At 34.0% G+C, this 16318-nt stretch overlaps 1 protein-coding gene across 1 annotated transcript; it reads left to right on the top strand.

Annotated features, from left to right (window-relative positions):
- The first annotated feature begins 1012 nt into the window (after nucleotides 1-1012).
- Nucleotides 1013-16081, top strand: LOC142335233 (uncharacterized). Its single transcript, XM_075383633.1, has 3 exons — nucleotides 1013-1348; nucleotides 14058-14300; nucleotides 15263-16081. Exons 1-3 carry the CDS (start codon nucleotides 1051-1053, stop codon nucleotides 15481-15483), a joined length of 762 nt encoding a protein of 253 aa, XP_075239748.1. The 5' UTR covers nucleotides 1013-1050; the 3' UTR covers nucleotides 15484-16081.
- The last annotated feature ends 237 nt before the right edge of the window (nucleotides 16082-16318 follow it).

Below are 16318 nucleotides of genomic sequence, written 5' to 3'. Positions count from 1 at the left end.
TCTTAATACATGTAGACTATACATAATCTTAATACATGTAGGCTATACCTAATCTTAAAACATTTAGGATAATTTGTGATTTTTTAAGTTCAGTTTTCAGTAAAAATTTTGTAAAGTTTGATTCGATTTAGCAGATTTTATGCTATTTGACATCATTTTTGCTTAATTTTGAGCTTTTTTATTTTATTTTAATGCTAAAAACTTGCATCACTTAGCAAACTGTTCACTCTGACAAAAGTTGTATAGTACTAGTCAACTTTCAACCTGTTGATCACTTTTATTTATTTTTTTATTGTATTTTTGCTAACGTTGAAATATCTCATGTGATTTTTTAAACTGGTATTTTCAACCAATCAGAATCAAGTATTTGATGAAATCCTAGCTTGAAATGCAAAAAAGGAGGCAAAATTTTGCCGAAATTCTGCAAAAGTTGTATAAGTTCTGCAAAAACTGCAAAAAATCTGCAAAAAATACCCTAGATCTTATACCTAACCTTAATACATGTCGACAGCTATAACTAATCTTAATACATGGAGCCTATACCCTATCTTAATACATGTCGACGGCTATAACTAATCTTAATACATGTCGACGGCCATAACTAATCTAAATACATGTCGGCGGCTATAACTAATCTTAATACATTGCGGCGGCTGTAACTAATCTTAATACATGTCAGCGGCTATAACTAATCCTAATACATTTCGGCGGCTATAACTAATCTTAATACATGTCGGCGGCTATAACTAATCTTAATACATGGCGGCTATACCCAATCTTAATACATGGAGATTCTATTCCTAATCTTAATACATGCAACCTATACCTAATCTTAATACATTAAGACCGCTATACCTAATCTTAATACATGCTAATTCATTCCCTATCTTAATACGTTAGGGAGGACCCAAATCCCGAAAAATACGCTATACCCTATCTTAATACATGGGGGACCTCACCCCCGCCCCCCCCCCCCCCCCCGGGGAGTGTAGCTCACTATATTACTACTGGTGTCATTATCAAAAGCAGTGAAGTTGTTGCATTAAATAGATGCATGGCCTAATTTTGGTTGCATTGTTTATTATGATGTTCTTTTGTGTGTTCAGTTTCAAGCAGGCCAAGAACAAGTCGATGAAGTTCCTGCAGAACCTGTCCAAAGGGGTGAAGGATGCGATGGGGTTTGAGAAGCGGTGGGAGTGGGGGGACGAGGAGATGATCTGGTTCCACAAGTTCGAGCCCAGTCTGGGTGCAATAAGACAGAAGATAGAGAAGAGGGCACACCCCTACTGGGGCAACCAGGCAGGGGTCAACCTTATCGGACGGGCAGAGTTCGTGGAACTTTGCAGAGGTTAATAACCATTGCATATTCTCAACATAACAATTTAGAAAACAAATTTGGCTAGCATATTTGCAACAACGAATTTCGCTATCAAGTGTGCATCTGTAATTTTGAGCTATATAGACCTGTCACCCCTAAATTTGATAGCATCCTGTCCATAGTAAACAAATGGCACTTGAAAAGAGATTTCTGACAGTTCACTGCTTGTAAGAGAGATAATCGGACCGATTAACAAACACATTTTTAAAACACGCAATCTAACCCAAAGTTCCACTCTATAAATAAATTTAAAACCCACTTGCGTAGGTTCGTTGGCTCAAATTAAGGGCCCGATTATGTGGGTCCTTGTGTAGCTGCATTGATGCCTTAATTAGCTGAACTGTTTCGCGAGATGAACTGCTGCCATTAACTTCTTTATTGATTCCATTAACTGATTTAGGTATCGAACATACCACAAAAGGCTCGATAATGTACTACATTCGTACATAATGATCCGACCAGTGACTAAATATGAAAACAAACAAATGGATTTAGGCCTGATCAGAGGACTTTACAAACCTGTCCTTTACAGGACTGATTGAGGGGACAGTAAAGATAAATTTTAAAAACTGCCACAACTGAAATAATCGTTGAATTGAAACTTAACACAAATCGTGGAAAAGTTGTCAACACTAATAGATATTGACACTAGCTACAGAAATGTTTGAATTACAATTCACTAGAGGGCCGATGAGAACAACAAAGCAGTAAAAAATTGAAGCTCAAATGTTATCAATATTAATAGGAGAATACACAGTCGTCATAGAGTCATGAAAAATAACTGATATCAACTGTTATCATTAAACAGGTTTGTTTTTGCCGCATTGCGAAGCCATTGAGATTTACTTTAGCTCAGATTATGTCACAGGATAACAAAAAGAGCAACAAATACTGACAAAACTCTGAAAACTTACCAATTTTGTACTAAACTACATAGTGATTGTCATAAAAACCATTAAACTCTGTCAACTGGAAACATTAAAATTTTTTAATCTCTCATTGAAGACATAAAAGGTTTTTAATTAATAAAATTATGTGAGATGACATCAAAAAGAACAACAAATGAAGGCAGGACTCACAATTTTACTCTTTTTTAAGACTACATAGAGGTTAAGGAATAAAAACCAAAAAAATTACCTGAATAATAGTTGTCACTTATCAGACTGACTAAAAGACACCAAAAGAGCACAAGTATATGAAGGACCCCTGAAGCGCACTGAAACTTTATCACACTACATAGTGATAAACCCATAAAAACCAAAAAGAAATAATCTGTAATTTCTAAATAGGATATTATTGTGTCTCAAGGAAAGATGAATCGAACGTGCCATAATAAGAGTACTAGATAGCATAACAAGAAGAAAGGGCAAGACTCAAAATTTCCCAGTCTACATAGAAATAAAGTCATAACAGCCAAAAGCTATTAACTGGAAACTTTAAAAAAAATTGTGCCCTACTAGAAAGCAATGACTTGTGTTGTTAATGAAACTGAACATGAACACAACAGAAAAACGATTGATACTGGTAAAGCTCAAAATTTCACTGAACGCAAAATCGTCGAAAAAGATTCAAAACTTCCGCACCGAATATAAATTCTCGTGGCCAGAAAAGAATTATCAAATTTAAAGAAATATTGCGAAAATAAATGACACAATTTTTTTTAAATGATAAATATCGGTTCAGTTTAGCAAAAACCGTTAAAATTTTAAACTCAGAGCACTTTATTAGGCAGTTGAAATAAAAGTAGCCCCCAATTAAGTTTGCAACGTTTGTGTTAGCACCTTTGAGGTCAATCCATTCGTCAAAATTTAACAAAATGCTCATGATACCTCTCATGGCTGTTTACAAGAGTTATTTTCATCGGCAAAATCTGTCTAAAGAAAAACCCAGTTGGGCCTATAGTTCCTCCAAAGTAGGGTAGGAACTCTTATGAATTTTAAAACAAATGAAGTTCCTACTTGGTTTTAAAAATCTAAAATCCTTGTATTTTAAAATTAAGTTTTTTGAAGTGGGGCAAAATATCCCAATCATTTGCTAAATGTCTGAAAACGTGAACTAAAAGAAAAAAACAAAGCGAAGCTTCGCATCCCTAAGCCATTCAAAAATTTGCATTCCATTTGCAAAATTTTGAAAAATTATTGGAAATTTATTTGCCCAATGAAACTCGTGATTATCCCTATACAATTTTTGTTCTGAAATATTTAACTGCAATAGCTCTACATGTATAGTTTTTTGGACTTAACTAGTTATTATTTTATAATTACATGTAGATTCCGTAATTTCAATTTATGTCTCATATCTTGAGTTATACATAATTTGATGCTCGCATTCATTGTAATTTTTGATGCAGTATTTTTTAATGCAACCATGGCTTACTTGGCAGTATTTCAAAACCTTGTCCAATTTTTTTGTTAGCGGAATTTGTTTCCCGAATTTTTTTATGTGTTAATCGAGGGCAAAGAAAATTTGTAATTGAAGAAAAAAACGTGCTCGAGATCATTTTCTCGTTGGCATGAGCGAGCAAGCTAACAAGAAGTAAACACTGAGCTTACTATTGGGTTGTGGTGCCCTTATTGAGCCCTAAAAGAGATGCCTAAATTTATAAATTAGAACTATAGAGAGAGTTTTCTACTCTCACTTAAATCATTGTTTATTCTTTTCTCTTCCTATGGTCTTTTTATATATTCTATCTCGACTGAAGCTTAATTATGGAGTAACGGCCCAATTGGAGCATATTTTCTGAAGTTTTTTTTTCTTTTCACAATCTATTTAATTAGAAAATCTTGGTTCATAAACGATCATTGTTATCAGTTCAACCCATACAATCACCAATGCAATCACGCTCCTTTCCTTCTTGGAAAAATTGTTTGAGGAAAAACTTCCTGTTCTGGGCAATCACATTTCACCCGCCACTGAGTTACAGCTAGTATGATAATGCATTAAATTTTGAGCTCCTCATTCATTGGGTGAGTCAAAAAATTAAGAAAATAATACATCCAGATGAATAATACATCTTAAGATGAAAATAATACATCTAGAATGCTCGCACTTTTTTTGTCAGTATATTTTGATTATTTGAACAGCTGTCTGGTTTCCCTGGACTACTTAAACAACACAAGTGTCTGAACAACTGTTCTCTTATATCCCCATTGTGGCCACCCGGTCATTGCTAAAATGGTTTCTATCTAAATTAACTGTTGACCTTACAAAATATCAAAAGCTTCACTTCACCTCCTTTCTCAGCTTAATAGAAATTTGTGGTGCGTAAGTGCACTCTAACCATAGTTTAAGCGAAGCTCAAATAAATGAAACAAAACAACATTTGAGAAAAGGAAATAATCTGCAAAAAAACAAGGCGGGTCAAAGTGAAACGTATAAACTATTGTATGCCCCAAAAAAGTCTTAACAGTATTTTGAATGAATTATGGAACAATCACTCAAACCTTTCAGACAAACACCAACGCGCTTTCTTTTTGTTGCAAAAATTGGGGATTAAAGATCATAAAAACAAGAATTAAAAAATGGCCGATCTCAAATGGACAAAAAACATACTGCTGGTGAGAGAAGAACTAGGCAGTTTGACCTGCCGGCTAGCCAACGAACAGTTCATTGGAGTTCCTTTTACGGTAAACTGATATTAAAAAAGATAGAACAGGAATAGAAAAAGAGCCATACAGTATTTTATATTGTCTTGTGTGTATAAACAATAAAACAATTGCAAACTCTGTTAATCCATCTCTTTTCCTCTCAACTGCCGTGGAGGACAGGTAAATGACATAAAAATATCCGTCATTTTTATACTGCACTCGTAATTTATGTCAACTAAAATGGGAAAAAGTGTTGACAACAAAAAACTAATGAAAAGTTTCTCACAAATTTAAAACTTAAAACATCACAAATTAGCAAAGAGTTGTTAGTATGGTTCGCGGAAAAGTCGAAAATGTCGATTCAGCGATCAAAACGGATTTAGTTTTACCTGAAGAAAAATATAACCATTTGCCTACATTTGAAATAAATTTCTCCGCTTTGCGCTTTAGCACATTGGTTATTCATTGGAAAAGCATTATCTAACAAATTTTAACCCGATTTGAGGTGGTGTCACCAGACACTTCAGACAAAAAATTAGCCATGATTCGAATTAATGAGAATTAGCGCGACGCAACGCGTTTATGTCTCGACTTTGTTGGACAATGAGACTATGACTCGAGAAAACGCGACTATGATCAGACAGAAAAAAACAAGCGTGAAATTTGGCACAGTCCCACAAAGTTGAGACATAAATGCGATGTGTCGCGCTAATTCTCACTTACTCGGGTTGAATGTCCTATCAAAATTCTTCCATTTTGTTTAGAGGGGGGGTCATTTGTCTATTGGGGTAAGATATAAAAGTGAGGGGGTAATTTGGTCTGGGGGCAAATGATGTAAGTAAAGGGTTGCAATGGGAGGAATTTTGAGGCATTATCCCCGGTGACCAAAAATGCGATGTAAGGTTTGGCTACAATGGGAGGGATTTTGAGGAGGTACATCCTGACCAAAATTGCGATGCAAAAGTGGGCTGCAATGGGCTGAAATGGGAAGATTTTTGAGGAACTATCCCCCTGACCAATAGAGTGGTGCGCAAATTTAAAACTGTTATAACTTCTTCTAAGTTTTTAGAATATAAACATTTGAAGCAGTCCTTTGAGAAGAAATTTTAGATAAGACTGCTGGCATCAATGTTGACAATATGATACCAAATCGATAGAATTAACAAAATTATCGTATGAAGGATAATTTACACTTTAAATCCATTTGAAGTCTCAACAAAGAGAAACGGGAATATGCATAAAATTTTGAATCATTGTCAACAGGACTTAAACCAAGACACCATAAGTCAATTTTTGTTAGTAAACTTATCGTGCGGTTTAGTAAGTGATGCATTTTTTCCTATAAGTTGAATGTTAAGTAATTGAAAATCTAAAAAAACTTGTACGCATTTCGACGAAAACTGCTCCAGGCCATGTATGTGAAACAAAAAACGTCTTCGCTTGTACACAATGTTATGTCTATAAACTTATTTACATATATATATATATATATATATATATATATATATATATATATATATATATATATATATATATGCGCGCGCGCGTGTGTGTGTGTGTGTGTGTGTGTGTGTGTGTGTCTGTTTGTGTGTGTGTGTATGGATGAGCTATGAATGCAGAGCTGAACGGCCGCAGAGCCGAATGCGAATGAATGAGAACAAAAAACAATCAGAGCCAAATGCATAAATTTGATTCACCAATTAACATGATTTGTTTAAATTAAAGCACAACAATTGTAAGAAATGGCGACGACGGATAGCCAATTTTTACGCTTTTCTTTAATGTATATTTTTAAAAACCAACTGCTTTATGGGCTGAGTTCAATTGCAACCAATCAGGGCACGGAAAATATTCTGCTTCAAATATCATCTTATGGCATTTTGATCTCTGCGCCCGTATGGCTCTACCTGTGTCCCTTAGTTTTATAAGAAAAACACAAAATAAAGCCCACTTATTTTTAGACAGAAAATAAAAACCCAAATAACTAAACCCCGCAAAAGTAAACCCCCACGGAAATAAACCCCCATTTGATTTTTAAAGAACTGCGAATTTAGCGCCTTTGGTCAAATCTAGCGAGTCAGTGCCATACCTTAGCAGCTGGTGGGACTTGACATGAAACTGTCACAATCGAACAAAATATCCCGACCAAAATTCAAAATATTGATTGGGGTTTTTTCCGTGGAAAATTTTTTGCGTTGGAGTTCATTACCTTACGGACTAATAAATAGTCAGTAGTTTTCAATTAATTTGGTCTTGCTATAGAAAACAAAAGGCACGGAGTAGCCACATACTTGAGAGGCCATTAACAGGTCAGATCGACCAAGTCAAGTGATGACAAAAGCAGTACCAAGAAACATTAGAAAAAGGTGCGTTGGATTAATCAATGTTTAGCTGAATACATAATAGAAAATAATTGTTCTTTGATGCTGATGGAGATTTCTCTAAAACTATACTGATAATGATTAAATTGATTTTACCTCAAAAAATGTTTTTCAGAAATAAAAAATGGTCTTAATTTCAAGATGAAGTTCCACATTTTTTTTTATTTTTAATCCGTTTTGTTTAGGCTACATCCACTTACCATGTTCGTGCTTTTAATGTTAAGGATTTTCTTCTTTCTGAGTTAATTGACTCAATTTCTTCTTCTGTCTTTTAGAATACTTAAGTCACATTTCGGTTAACTATTTCTGCTAATTTTTTGAACAATTCAAAATGTTGGAACCTTTAACCGACTGGATTTAAAACTTCTTATGTTTTTGCATTTTTGATTCAGCTTTCTTATAACGAAGCTGAATCTAAACATTTGTTCTATCTTTCGTTCCAGTGGGTGAAGTGTTGTCTTTTTACTGGTTCGATAGACTAAAAAGCCAAAGCTTAGTTTTGGTTTCACGTAAACTTTATAGGTCATAAAAAGCTGTCCTCTAAATAAAAAAAAACTTGAAAATTTGGACAATTTCGATCTTAATTCAAAATTATGCTGATTAAAATTAAGTTTTCCGTCAATTTGTACTCCAAGTTCTTTAGAGGCCTTTTCTGACTGATCGCTTCCTTCTTCAATATTATCTTGTGCACGAAACTTATGCTTCCAAATTCAATAGGTGCGTTTTTTTAAAATCGTTGGTCAGTTTGTTTCGTGAGAAATAGTCGGCAACAGATTCTACAGATCTCGTCAAATTTTCGATATTGGAGCAGGCATTTTGCTTCACAACAACATTTGAATATCTTTCTCGGAAATGTTTTCTGATGTTTTGTGTCAAGTATTTTCTTCAGATCAACGAAGACAGCTTTTACTTCTTTAGATCTTTTTTTCCCTGTCCTGTTTGACGACCTCGAAAAGATTTAGCGATGCGTCCGTGGTACCTTTTTGGTCGGAAACCAATATGTTTTTTATTAAGAAAATCAGATTTCTCGAGGAATGTGGTCATTCCTCTACAGAAGATTCTTTCTATTTTTTCCTATCCTTGGTAATAAACTGATTGGCTTGTAGTTTTCTGCGTCATCAGCATTGCCACCGTTTTGCATGCGATTTTTTTCCGTTTTTTGCAATATTTTTTGAAAGTTTCTTTTGGGAAACGCTTACTGACTGGAAACTTTAATTTCGGAACCATAGCATACTGTATTTTTTTTTATGTTTGATGTTATTCATTCTATATTGTTTTTCTTTTCGTTTTCGTGTAACATTTTCTCATAAAAGTTTCTTTAGTTTTCTTTTATCTACTTTTACAGCTTATTCCTGATTTTGCTGATTAGTCCTTGTTTTCATTATTTTTGTGTCTCAAATAATTTTGGTATAACCACTGTTTTTCGCTGCTAAGTTCTTTCTAATTTTGTCGATCCAATTTGGTTGCTTAGAGTTTGTTGATCGTTTCAATGGAATATATTTGTTAACTTCTTCGATGATAGCTTTTTGGAACTTTTCCAAAGCAAGATCACAATCCATAGCGTAATATCGCGATTTTTTTTTAAAATCTTGCAGTCGTTTGCATGATTTCAACCTTTTGACCGAGCCATGGCATTGCGCGATAATCGATTCGCATACCCTACTCTAAAAGCACCAGCAAAAAACGTCTATTGAAGGAAAAATGAGTCAAACTTTGGACTTGAAAAAATTTGTAATGTACCCGGTTTTAGCGATACTTCCCATGGCATTTTCCCAAACTGCTTTAGCGTTAGGCTGCTGAAGGTACAGATTTTGCAAGTAAACTTACTCTAATTTGTCAGCGTTTTCTGAAGTTGCTGTTAACAGCGTTTCTTTTAGATATAGGTAAACCGAAGCCTCATTTGCAATTTAGCATAGAAGGCTCTCCCGTGAATAAATTGCGTATCAAGAAGACCAAATGCAAATAAGCGGTTATGGATAACACGGGTCTTAAGAAACTTTAATTTACAAACCAAATCTGAAGTAATTTATTAAGAATTCGAGCATTTAACTACAGGTTGTTTAAAACTGTTATCCTCGAAAGCCCAAACTATAAATTTTGAAACAAAAACCTTGTCGTGAAGTCTTCAGTTTCCTAACATTAAAAATTGTTGGTATCGTCGTTTTCTTCTAGCCAAATTTAGCGAAAGTTCCTATGATTTGTAGTCGGCATCATTGCTTTTGTTGAGGTATTTAACATAAGAATGATTCGGTATCGTCGTTTTTAAGCTTAAGAGATATTCGGTATCGTCGTTTTTTAAACACAGGAAAGATTCAGGTACTTAAGTGTGTGTTTCAGTGCTGTAATGATATAAAGAATAGCCCCCATGAAAAAAATGGCCCCCATGAATCAATAAGGGCATATGAAGTAAGTCTGAAAATTAGCAATAGCGATTTACAATAAGACTTTCAATCAGCTTTAGTTTTTTAGTGCCCTCTTTTTTTTAGCAAACAGAATGATACGACAATTGAAAACTACAAAAGCTTTCAACTCATGTACAACTCATACTTGAAGATGGCTCCCCTCACATGAAGGCGTACTCAATTACTAGATTAATAATAATAACAATAATAAATTCTTCAAAAGGCTGAAAATACAGTCAAAGCACATATTTAGCTAAATTTACAAACTTTTGAGAGAGCATCATGCAGACATTTATTCTATCGAGCGATGTATCTTGAGCAAACAATTGATTGAGTTTCATTCCAGAGATAATTACAAAAAGTCGAAAAATATGAATCTTGATATATGGCCACATCACCGTAAAAATAAGCCCTGGCATTTTTTTTGTTTTAGATAGAAAAAAAGTGCCACCAGAATAAACTTAGGAGATGATCATTATCACATATATACAAATCCCGAAAATCGTGAAACGATTTATCACAGATTGTAAATTTTTTCACCGGTTAACATCTGCCTGAAAGTATGCGCCATCAATTCAAAGTATTGTAGATACATAATTATTATTGTTCCGACCCTCTTGAGGGGGGAGGAACTATATACTCAACTGGGTTTTTTTTGTTCCGTGAATTTTCGCCGCTCGATATATTCATCGTAGAGTTGAGACTGGTATCATTAGAAAGCTCGTCCAGCGTAGAATATGGAATTAAAAAGATTTTTAAATTTTCGTTTTCTACAGGGAGTTATCGAGTCTTAAACTTCTGAGAAAAGAAGAGTGAATTCACGTTGTTTTTTTTCACATTTTCCGGAATTTTTGCCTAAATTTTCGTCAATTTTGCTAAAATTTGTTATAATTCATAAGAATAGTGTCGTTGATTTTATTTTTGAACACAAACAAGCATTTTTGATTGTTTTGATTTAATTTTTTTGGTCAAAAAATCTGGATAAACATTTCAAAATTTAGCCTTTTTCATCAACAATAGCACGAAATAAGCTACTCTAGTCCACTTTGATTAAATTTGCCTACAGTACACCCCCAAACAACACTCATACAATCTTTGTAGAATCAGAGGGGGGCTATTTCTACTTCAGAGTCCGCAGAGAGTGCCTTGTAGTTAAAACTTTGCCGTTTTTTGCTAACTTTACTCGTTGATTATCAAAAATGCAAAATTTATTTTGAGTTTCAACTCAAAAATTATCTATATCTACAACATTCGAAAAATCAATTGTTCTTAACGGACAATAAAAAATAACAGGGGTAGTTTTGGGCCATTCTTGGACTGTTACAATCCAAAAAAAATCGGGTTGTAATCAGTCGGTCTTTTTTTTTTAAAAAAAGACTTTTTTTTAATAATAAAGAACAGAACATATCAAATCAAAGCTCAGGAGTGATAGGTCCAACCAATTCGCTTGCTAAACAGCTCCAGGCTAATGCATTTAGTTTTTTAATTGAAAGTTTATGGTCGTTTCTTTTTTAAAAATAATTGACTTTTCAATAAATAATGGCTTAATTAACTTTTCCTCTATTTTTTTTTAATTTGTTCAACTTCCAGCTTAGTGTCAGCAAAAAAAGACTGCTTCTTCTTTCTACTGAGTTAACATTTATTCTCGGTTGCAGTTTTAAGCCTGAAATTATTGTTTTCTGGCTTTGATACTACAAGATTTTAGATTTTTGTTTGTTTTGATATTTGCCACGTTTTTCACGTTTTCTAATTTTGTCACATTATCACATTATTGACAGTTCTCATGTCACCTTATTAGCATTCAAATTAAAGCACAATTGAACATATTAAAATCCTGAAATGTAAAAATCATCGTTTTAAGGGCCTCGACGCCTCTTTCTTGAAGAAGTCAATTGAATTTTTTAATTTTGTCTTAACTGTCATTTATACTTTGTCGTTTCGGTCGTATGAAATTTCCTGTATAGTGATAGCTTTCATTGGCTTTTCATGGAAGTATAGAAAAACCGATATTCTGATATTAGCAGATAGCTGATGGCTTTTATGACTTTCAAACCCATCGTTTTCCAAAATTAAAAAAAAACCTTTTTTAACTTCGCAATTTTGTTCTTTTTATGTTTCTTCTTGTTACCTAATCTCGTTAGTTGATTACAGGTCAAATATGACATTTTGGGTGTCAAGGGAATAAAAGGGATTGGTGTCCTAAAATCTTTTTTTTAAAGATTTTGTTATGACCTTACTGGCTTCGACACCGCTTTTTCACAAAAAAAAATTAAATTAGTTTGATTTTTGTCATATTTGACGTTCTTTTTGTAGATGCAAGAAATATTCTGGATAATTACAGGTCTCGAGGGTTTCCTTTTCATGAAAAAACGACGATATTTAAATAGCTCTTTTTGTAATTAATGCCTTTCATGACATTGAATGTAATTTTGTTTCGAAAAAAAAATTAAAAGTATTACATACTTTAGCACTTCGCTTTTTTGTCTACTTGTTACCTAGTCTTACTAATGAATGGCCACGTACTACATTATAGCTATTTGAAGAAGGCGCAATCAAATATATTTTGAGTGCCAAAATTTGGCTTGACGGTTTTGACAGCGTTTTCTGGCAAGTTTCAATTGAAATTTTGTTTGTTCTTTGTTGTTCTTTTTAGCCGCTCTAAAAATGAATAAGGTCAGGTCCTAATGCCCTTCTATAGAAGCAGTGGTAATCGCAAATTTGTGGTAATATTAATTTATTCCTAATGGTATTTATTACTTTGAAGTTAATTGTTTCAAAAAAATAAGTTAATTTTTTTTACTTTTCTGTTTTTGTTCTTTTTCGTATAATTGTTACCAAACCTTTTTTATGGACTGGTCGCATATGTTTTCTGGTGATTTATAAATTATTTTTGTTTAGTTTCAGGTTTATCTGACGGTATTGACTTTTGTTATTAAATTTACTTTTTAAGAGGGACATAAATTTTTTGATGTAATTAATGTTTGTTGTTGTTGTTGTTGTTTGATTTTGCTGTTCGTTTTGACTCGCTTTCTTAATATTGACATATTACAGTAATCTAATGCATCAATTTTTACTCCACTGAGTTATTTGTTTTGGAGGTTATCTTATCGTTCATACAGAATTTTTTGAAAAAGACTTGGGCTTTTTTGGGATTCGCAAAAAATAATTTTTGGGTTTTTCTATCTGTTCCTCATTTGGTAGACAATTATGCCAAAATTGTGGATGGGCGGGGTCGGAACCTTATGTGCCATTGCACATTACCGAGCCGCCTTGTTATTTAAAGGATCAAATAATTTTTTGAACACATTCAATGAGAAGTCATAGCAGGAAGTTTAAGTGCATATTGTTTACCTGCGCAATGACCAGATTCTGTGCAATGGCGAAAATGTTTTGATTTAGAAATATTAACACAGAAAGAATTAAATGTTCACTGATTTCTTCATTACGTGGCCGATGTTGGATTGAATACGTGATATGAGTAGGTAACACAGATGCTCGCGTCACTTTTGTGCACGGTTGCAGTATCTAATAACTAAGCTAGTGACAATTAGACCGGGAAGACAGAAAGCCTAATTGCTGATTATTTTCAGAAATTTCCCTTTGGATGCTAAAGAATTACAAGTAAGAACGAATTACAATTTTTGCGATTACTCAAATCACAAGGATAATTAAATATTTGATTTTGGTCTCAAGTAATTACTGATAGAAACCGGGCAAAAAATTACAGGCTAATTACATGCTCAAAAAGAGGAATTGGGGTATGTTCATTGTGATCAGATTTAAGAAACTTATTTTCAAGGCTAGAGTAACGGTTTTTCATCTACAAAAATCACTTAAAAATTGAACCCTGTTGGAAATAGAACTCTCATAAGCACAGCGATGTCACTTGTACTGTTCATAAGCTCATAGATTTTTATTAGGTCGAATAGCTCTCCATAAAACTTTCAAGGTTTTTTTTAAATTTTCTTGTTCTGATCAACTATATTTGTTGTTTTGAATATTCACAGAGTGCATTGTGTTTGCATTTATTGCTATTCTTCTAATCAGCTCTAACTCTAAGAGATACAAAAATATCAATGTAGTGAAGCTTCCTGTCACTCACAGGCTCTCACGGTCACTTTCATTTTTCGTATCAAGTTATGAATTTGTAAAAAAAAAAGATTTGCCTATCAACAATTTTTGTGAAATAAAATTTCAGGAATGCGAATGATTTCTTTACTTTCAATTGCGCGCATTAAATTGGCCATAAAAATAAAATCAGTTGGAGACATTTGTGAGTGTATTTATTGTGATTGCTGTGTGTTTATAGACATTCTAGGAAATATATTTGGTCTGACAAAGCGAGAGATGATGGACATCAAATTTGACGAGGTGTTCGACACCCATTTGAGGAACCAGGACAAGGCCTACGGTGATAACCTGGACGTACTGTGCTTTATCAAGTGTCTCGTCAGTCCTTTCCGAGAACCCTCCAACTTCTTCTACTGGTTCGCCCTGTGTGACACCAACTGCAGCGGAGGACTAGACAACCTCGAGTTCCAACGACTCATCGGTGAGTCTAGAACCATCGCTAGTAAGGAAAAGGGTTCAAACCAATGTGTCAATGCCATTGAGAATTACCGGATGAAATTGACTCTTGATGTTGGAACTATCAGATGATTAAATTAACTATAGATCAGACAAGAGCAATATCCTTTTAAATGTGAAATTTTTAAGCGTACATCCATCCACTTCTGAATTCCAGTTGTGGGGAACTAAATTTGAGGACCCAAAAGATTATCTCCCAAAACAACTCCAAATATGCAGAACATGATCTGTAGAATGGATAATGAAACAGATATACTGTTAATAATTCACCTAGAGTTAAATTTGTTTGAAATCATGATGCAACAAGATATGTGAACAAAGGATTAAACGATAACAATTTTTAAACCATGAACAAAAATGAACACCCCCGGTTTCGGAAAAAAACCTCACGGAAAAAACCCAACCCAAAATTAGATAGGAAAAAAACCCCAGGGAAATAAACCCCCACTTGACTGTCAAAGAGGTGTAAACTCAATCAAATTAAATTAATTGAATAATTAAATGAATTATATTTACACTTACACAGATTCCAACACAATTACACAGATAAAAAGCAAAAGATTGAAACAGTTTCTCAAAATGACATGTTTGAAGCAATTGCTCGCAAATATTCTAATGGTTGGTATTCGTGTGGTTGCCGAATATCTATTTTGGAAGACTCGTCTGTGTGAGTAGCTTTTGTGATCGCCTGGACTTATGCCGTTTGATCTGATATGATAAGTAGTATCATATGTCACAAGTATGATAATTTCTCAAAATTTCACCGGCTCTTAAAGTATTGGCTACAAAATCATTCACAAGCCCAGTTCACCATAAACCCGCCATACTTATCTATTGGTTTTATTATCTATTTTATGGACCATTAATTCAAAAACATCTTGAATTAACATCGTATAGTACTACAAAGCACTTATTAATAATGTTTAGACCGTAAATTCCCCAAATCAAGAGACGGGTCCACCCCCAAAGTGAGAGCTCTGGCCGACCAGTTCTTCCCCCAAGACCAAAGTGACAATGTCCTCACCAGCTGGTGGAAAAAGATTGCGGGAGAGAAGGAGGTGCGGATCGAGGACTTCGTGAAGGCATTCCCTCAAGACTTGTTGCAAGAATGTACCTGCTATGACATCATTGTGGAGGAGGGTCTATAGCTTCTCCAACCCCCCCCCCCCCCCATTAGAGCCCGACAGGCAATATTCACACAGGGGCGCAAGCCTGAGCTTGAATCATATTTGAAACAATTTGCTTATCAATTAATTTATTTGTTGTTATATCAGTTTCTTCCATAAAGTTTTTACCAAACAGAAATTAAACTCATATGAAATTCGCAAATCTGGTTTTGAGCATGGTTTTTTCTTGTTCAAAAACTAAGCACTTGTACGGGGACCAACTAAACTATAACTAAAATAATAGAGAGTTTAGTCGTAACGATAACACATACATCGCGGCTAGGACTAATAAGAACAAAGAATACGAAAAACCATGCAGAAAAAATTATGCTGCTAAAATTTATTTTTAAAGACATTGATTAAGAAGAGATGATGATTATGCTCATTGTCTTATCAATTTTCATTCCACGGATGCCCAATCGAGTGTTATGTCATTATCAAACAGAATTTAAATGTCAATTTGAACGATACATAGAATAGAATTATCATCAGTTCCTGTTTTTTTAAATATGGTGCATTGATTCAATAATTCAAAATGTCCTGACTTAATTGGTGTTTACAATTAAATGTTGAAATTATGTTTATTGTTTACCTTTTCAACCTCCTCTGTAGTTACGGAAGCGACACAACAAAGAAATACTCTTACAATTTTAGACGTTATAGAAATGATTAAAAGGAAATCAAAGGTAAAATATGCAAGCACATCAGAGACAATTGAAATCTTTAATTAACTATTTTCTGCTGGAAAGTGAATCGATTTAAACGACAATAACTTTCTCAAAAGAAAGCGCGTGCCGCTCTTTTTTCATGCAAGGTC

Source organism: Convolutriloba macropyga, chromosome 2 (assembly GCF_964194025.1).
Source record: "Convolutriloba macropyga chromosome 2, txConMacr16.3, whole genome shotgun sequence".
Taxonomy (NCBI): Eukaryota; Metazoa; Xenacoelomorpha; order Acoela; family Convolutidae; genus Convolutriloba; species Convolutriloba macropyga.
Note: the sequence above shows the minus strand (reverse complement) of the source record. Positions and strands in the feature narration are given on the sequence as shown.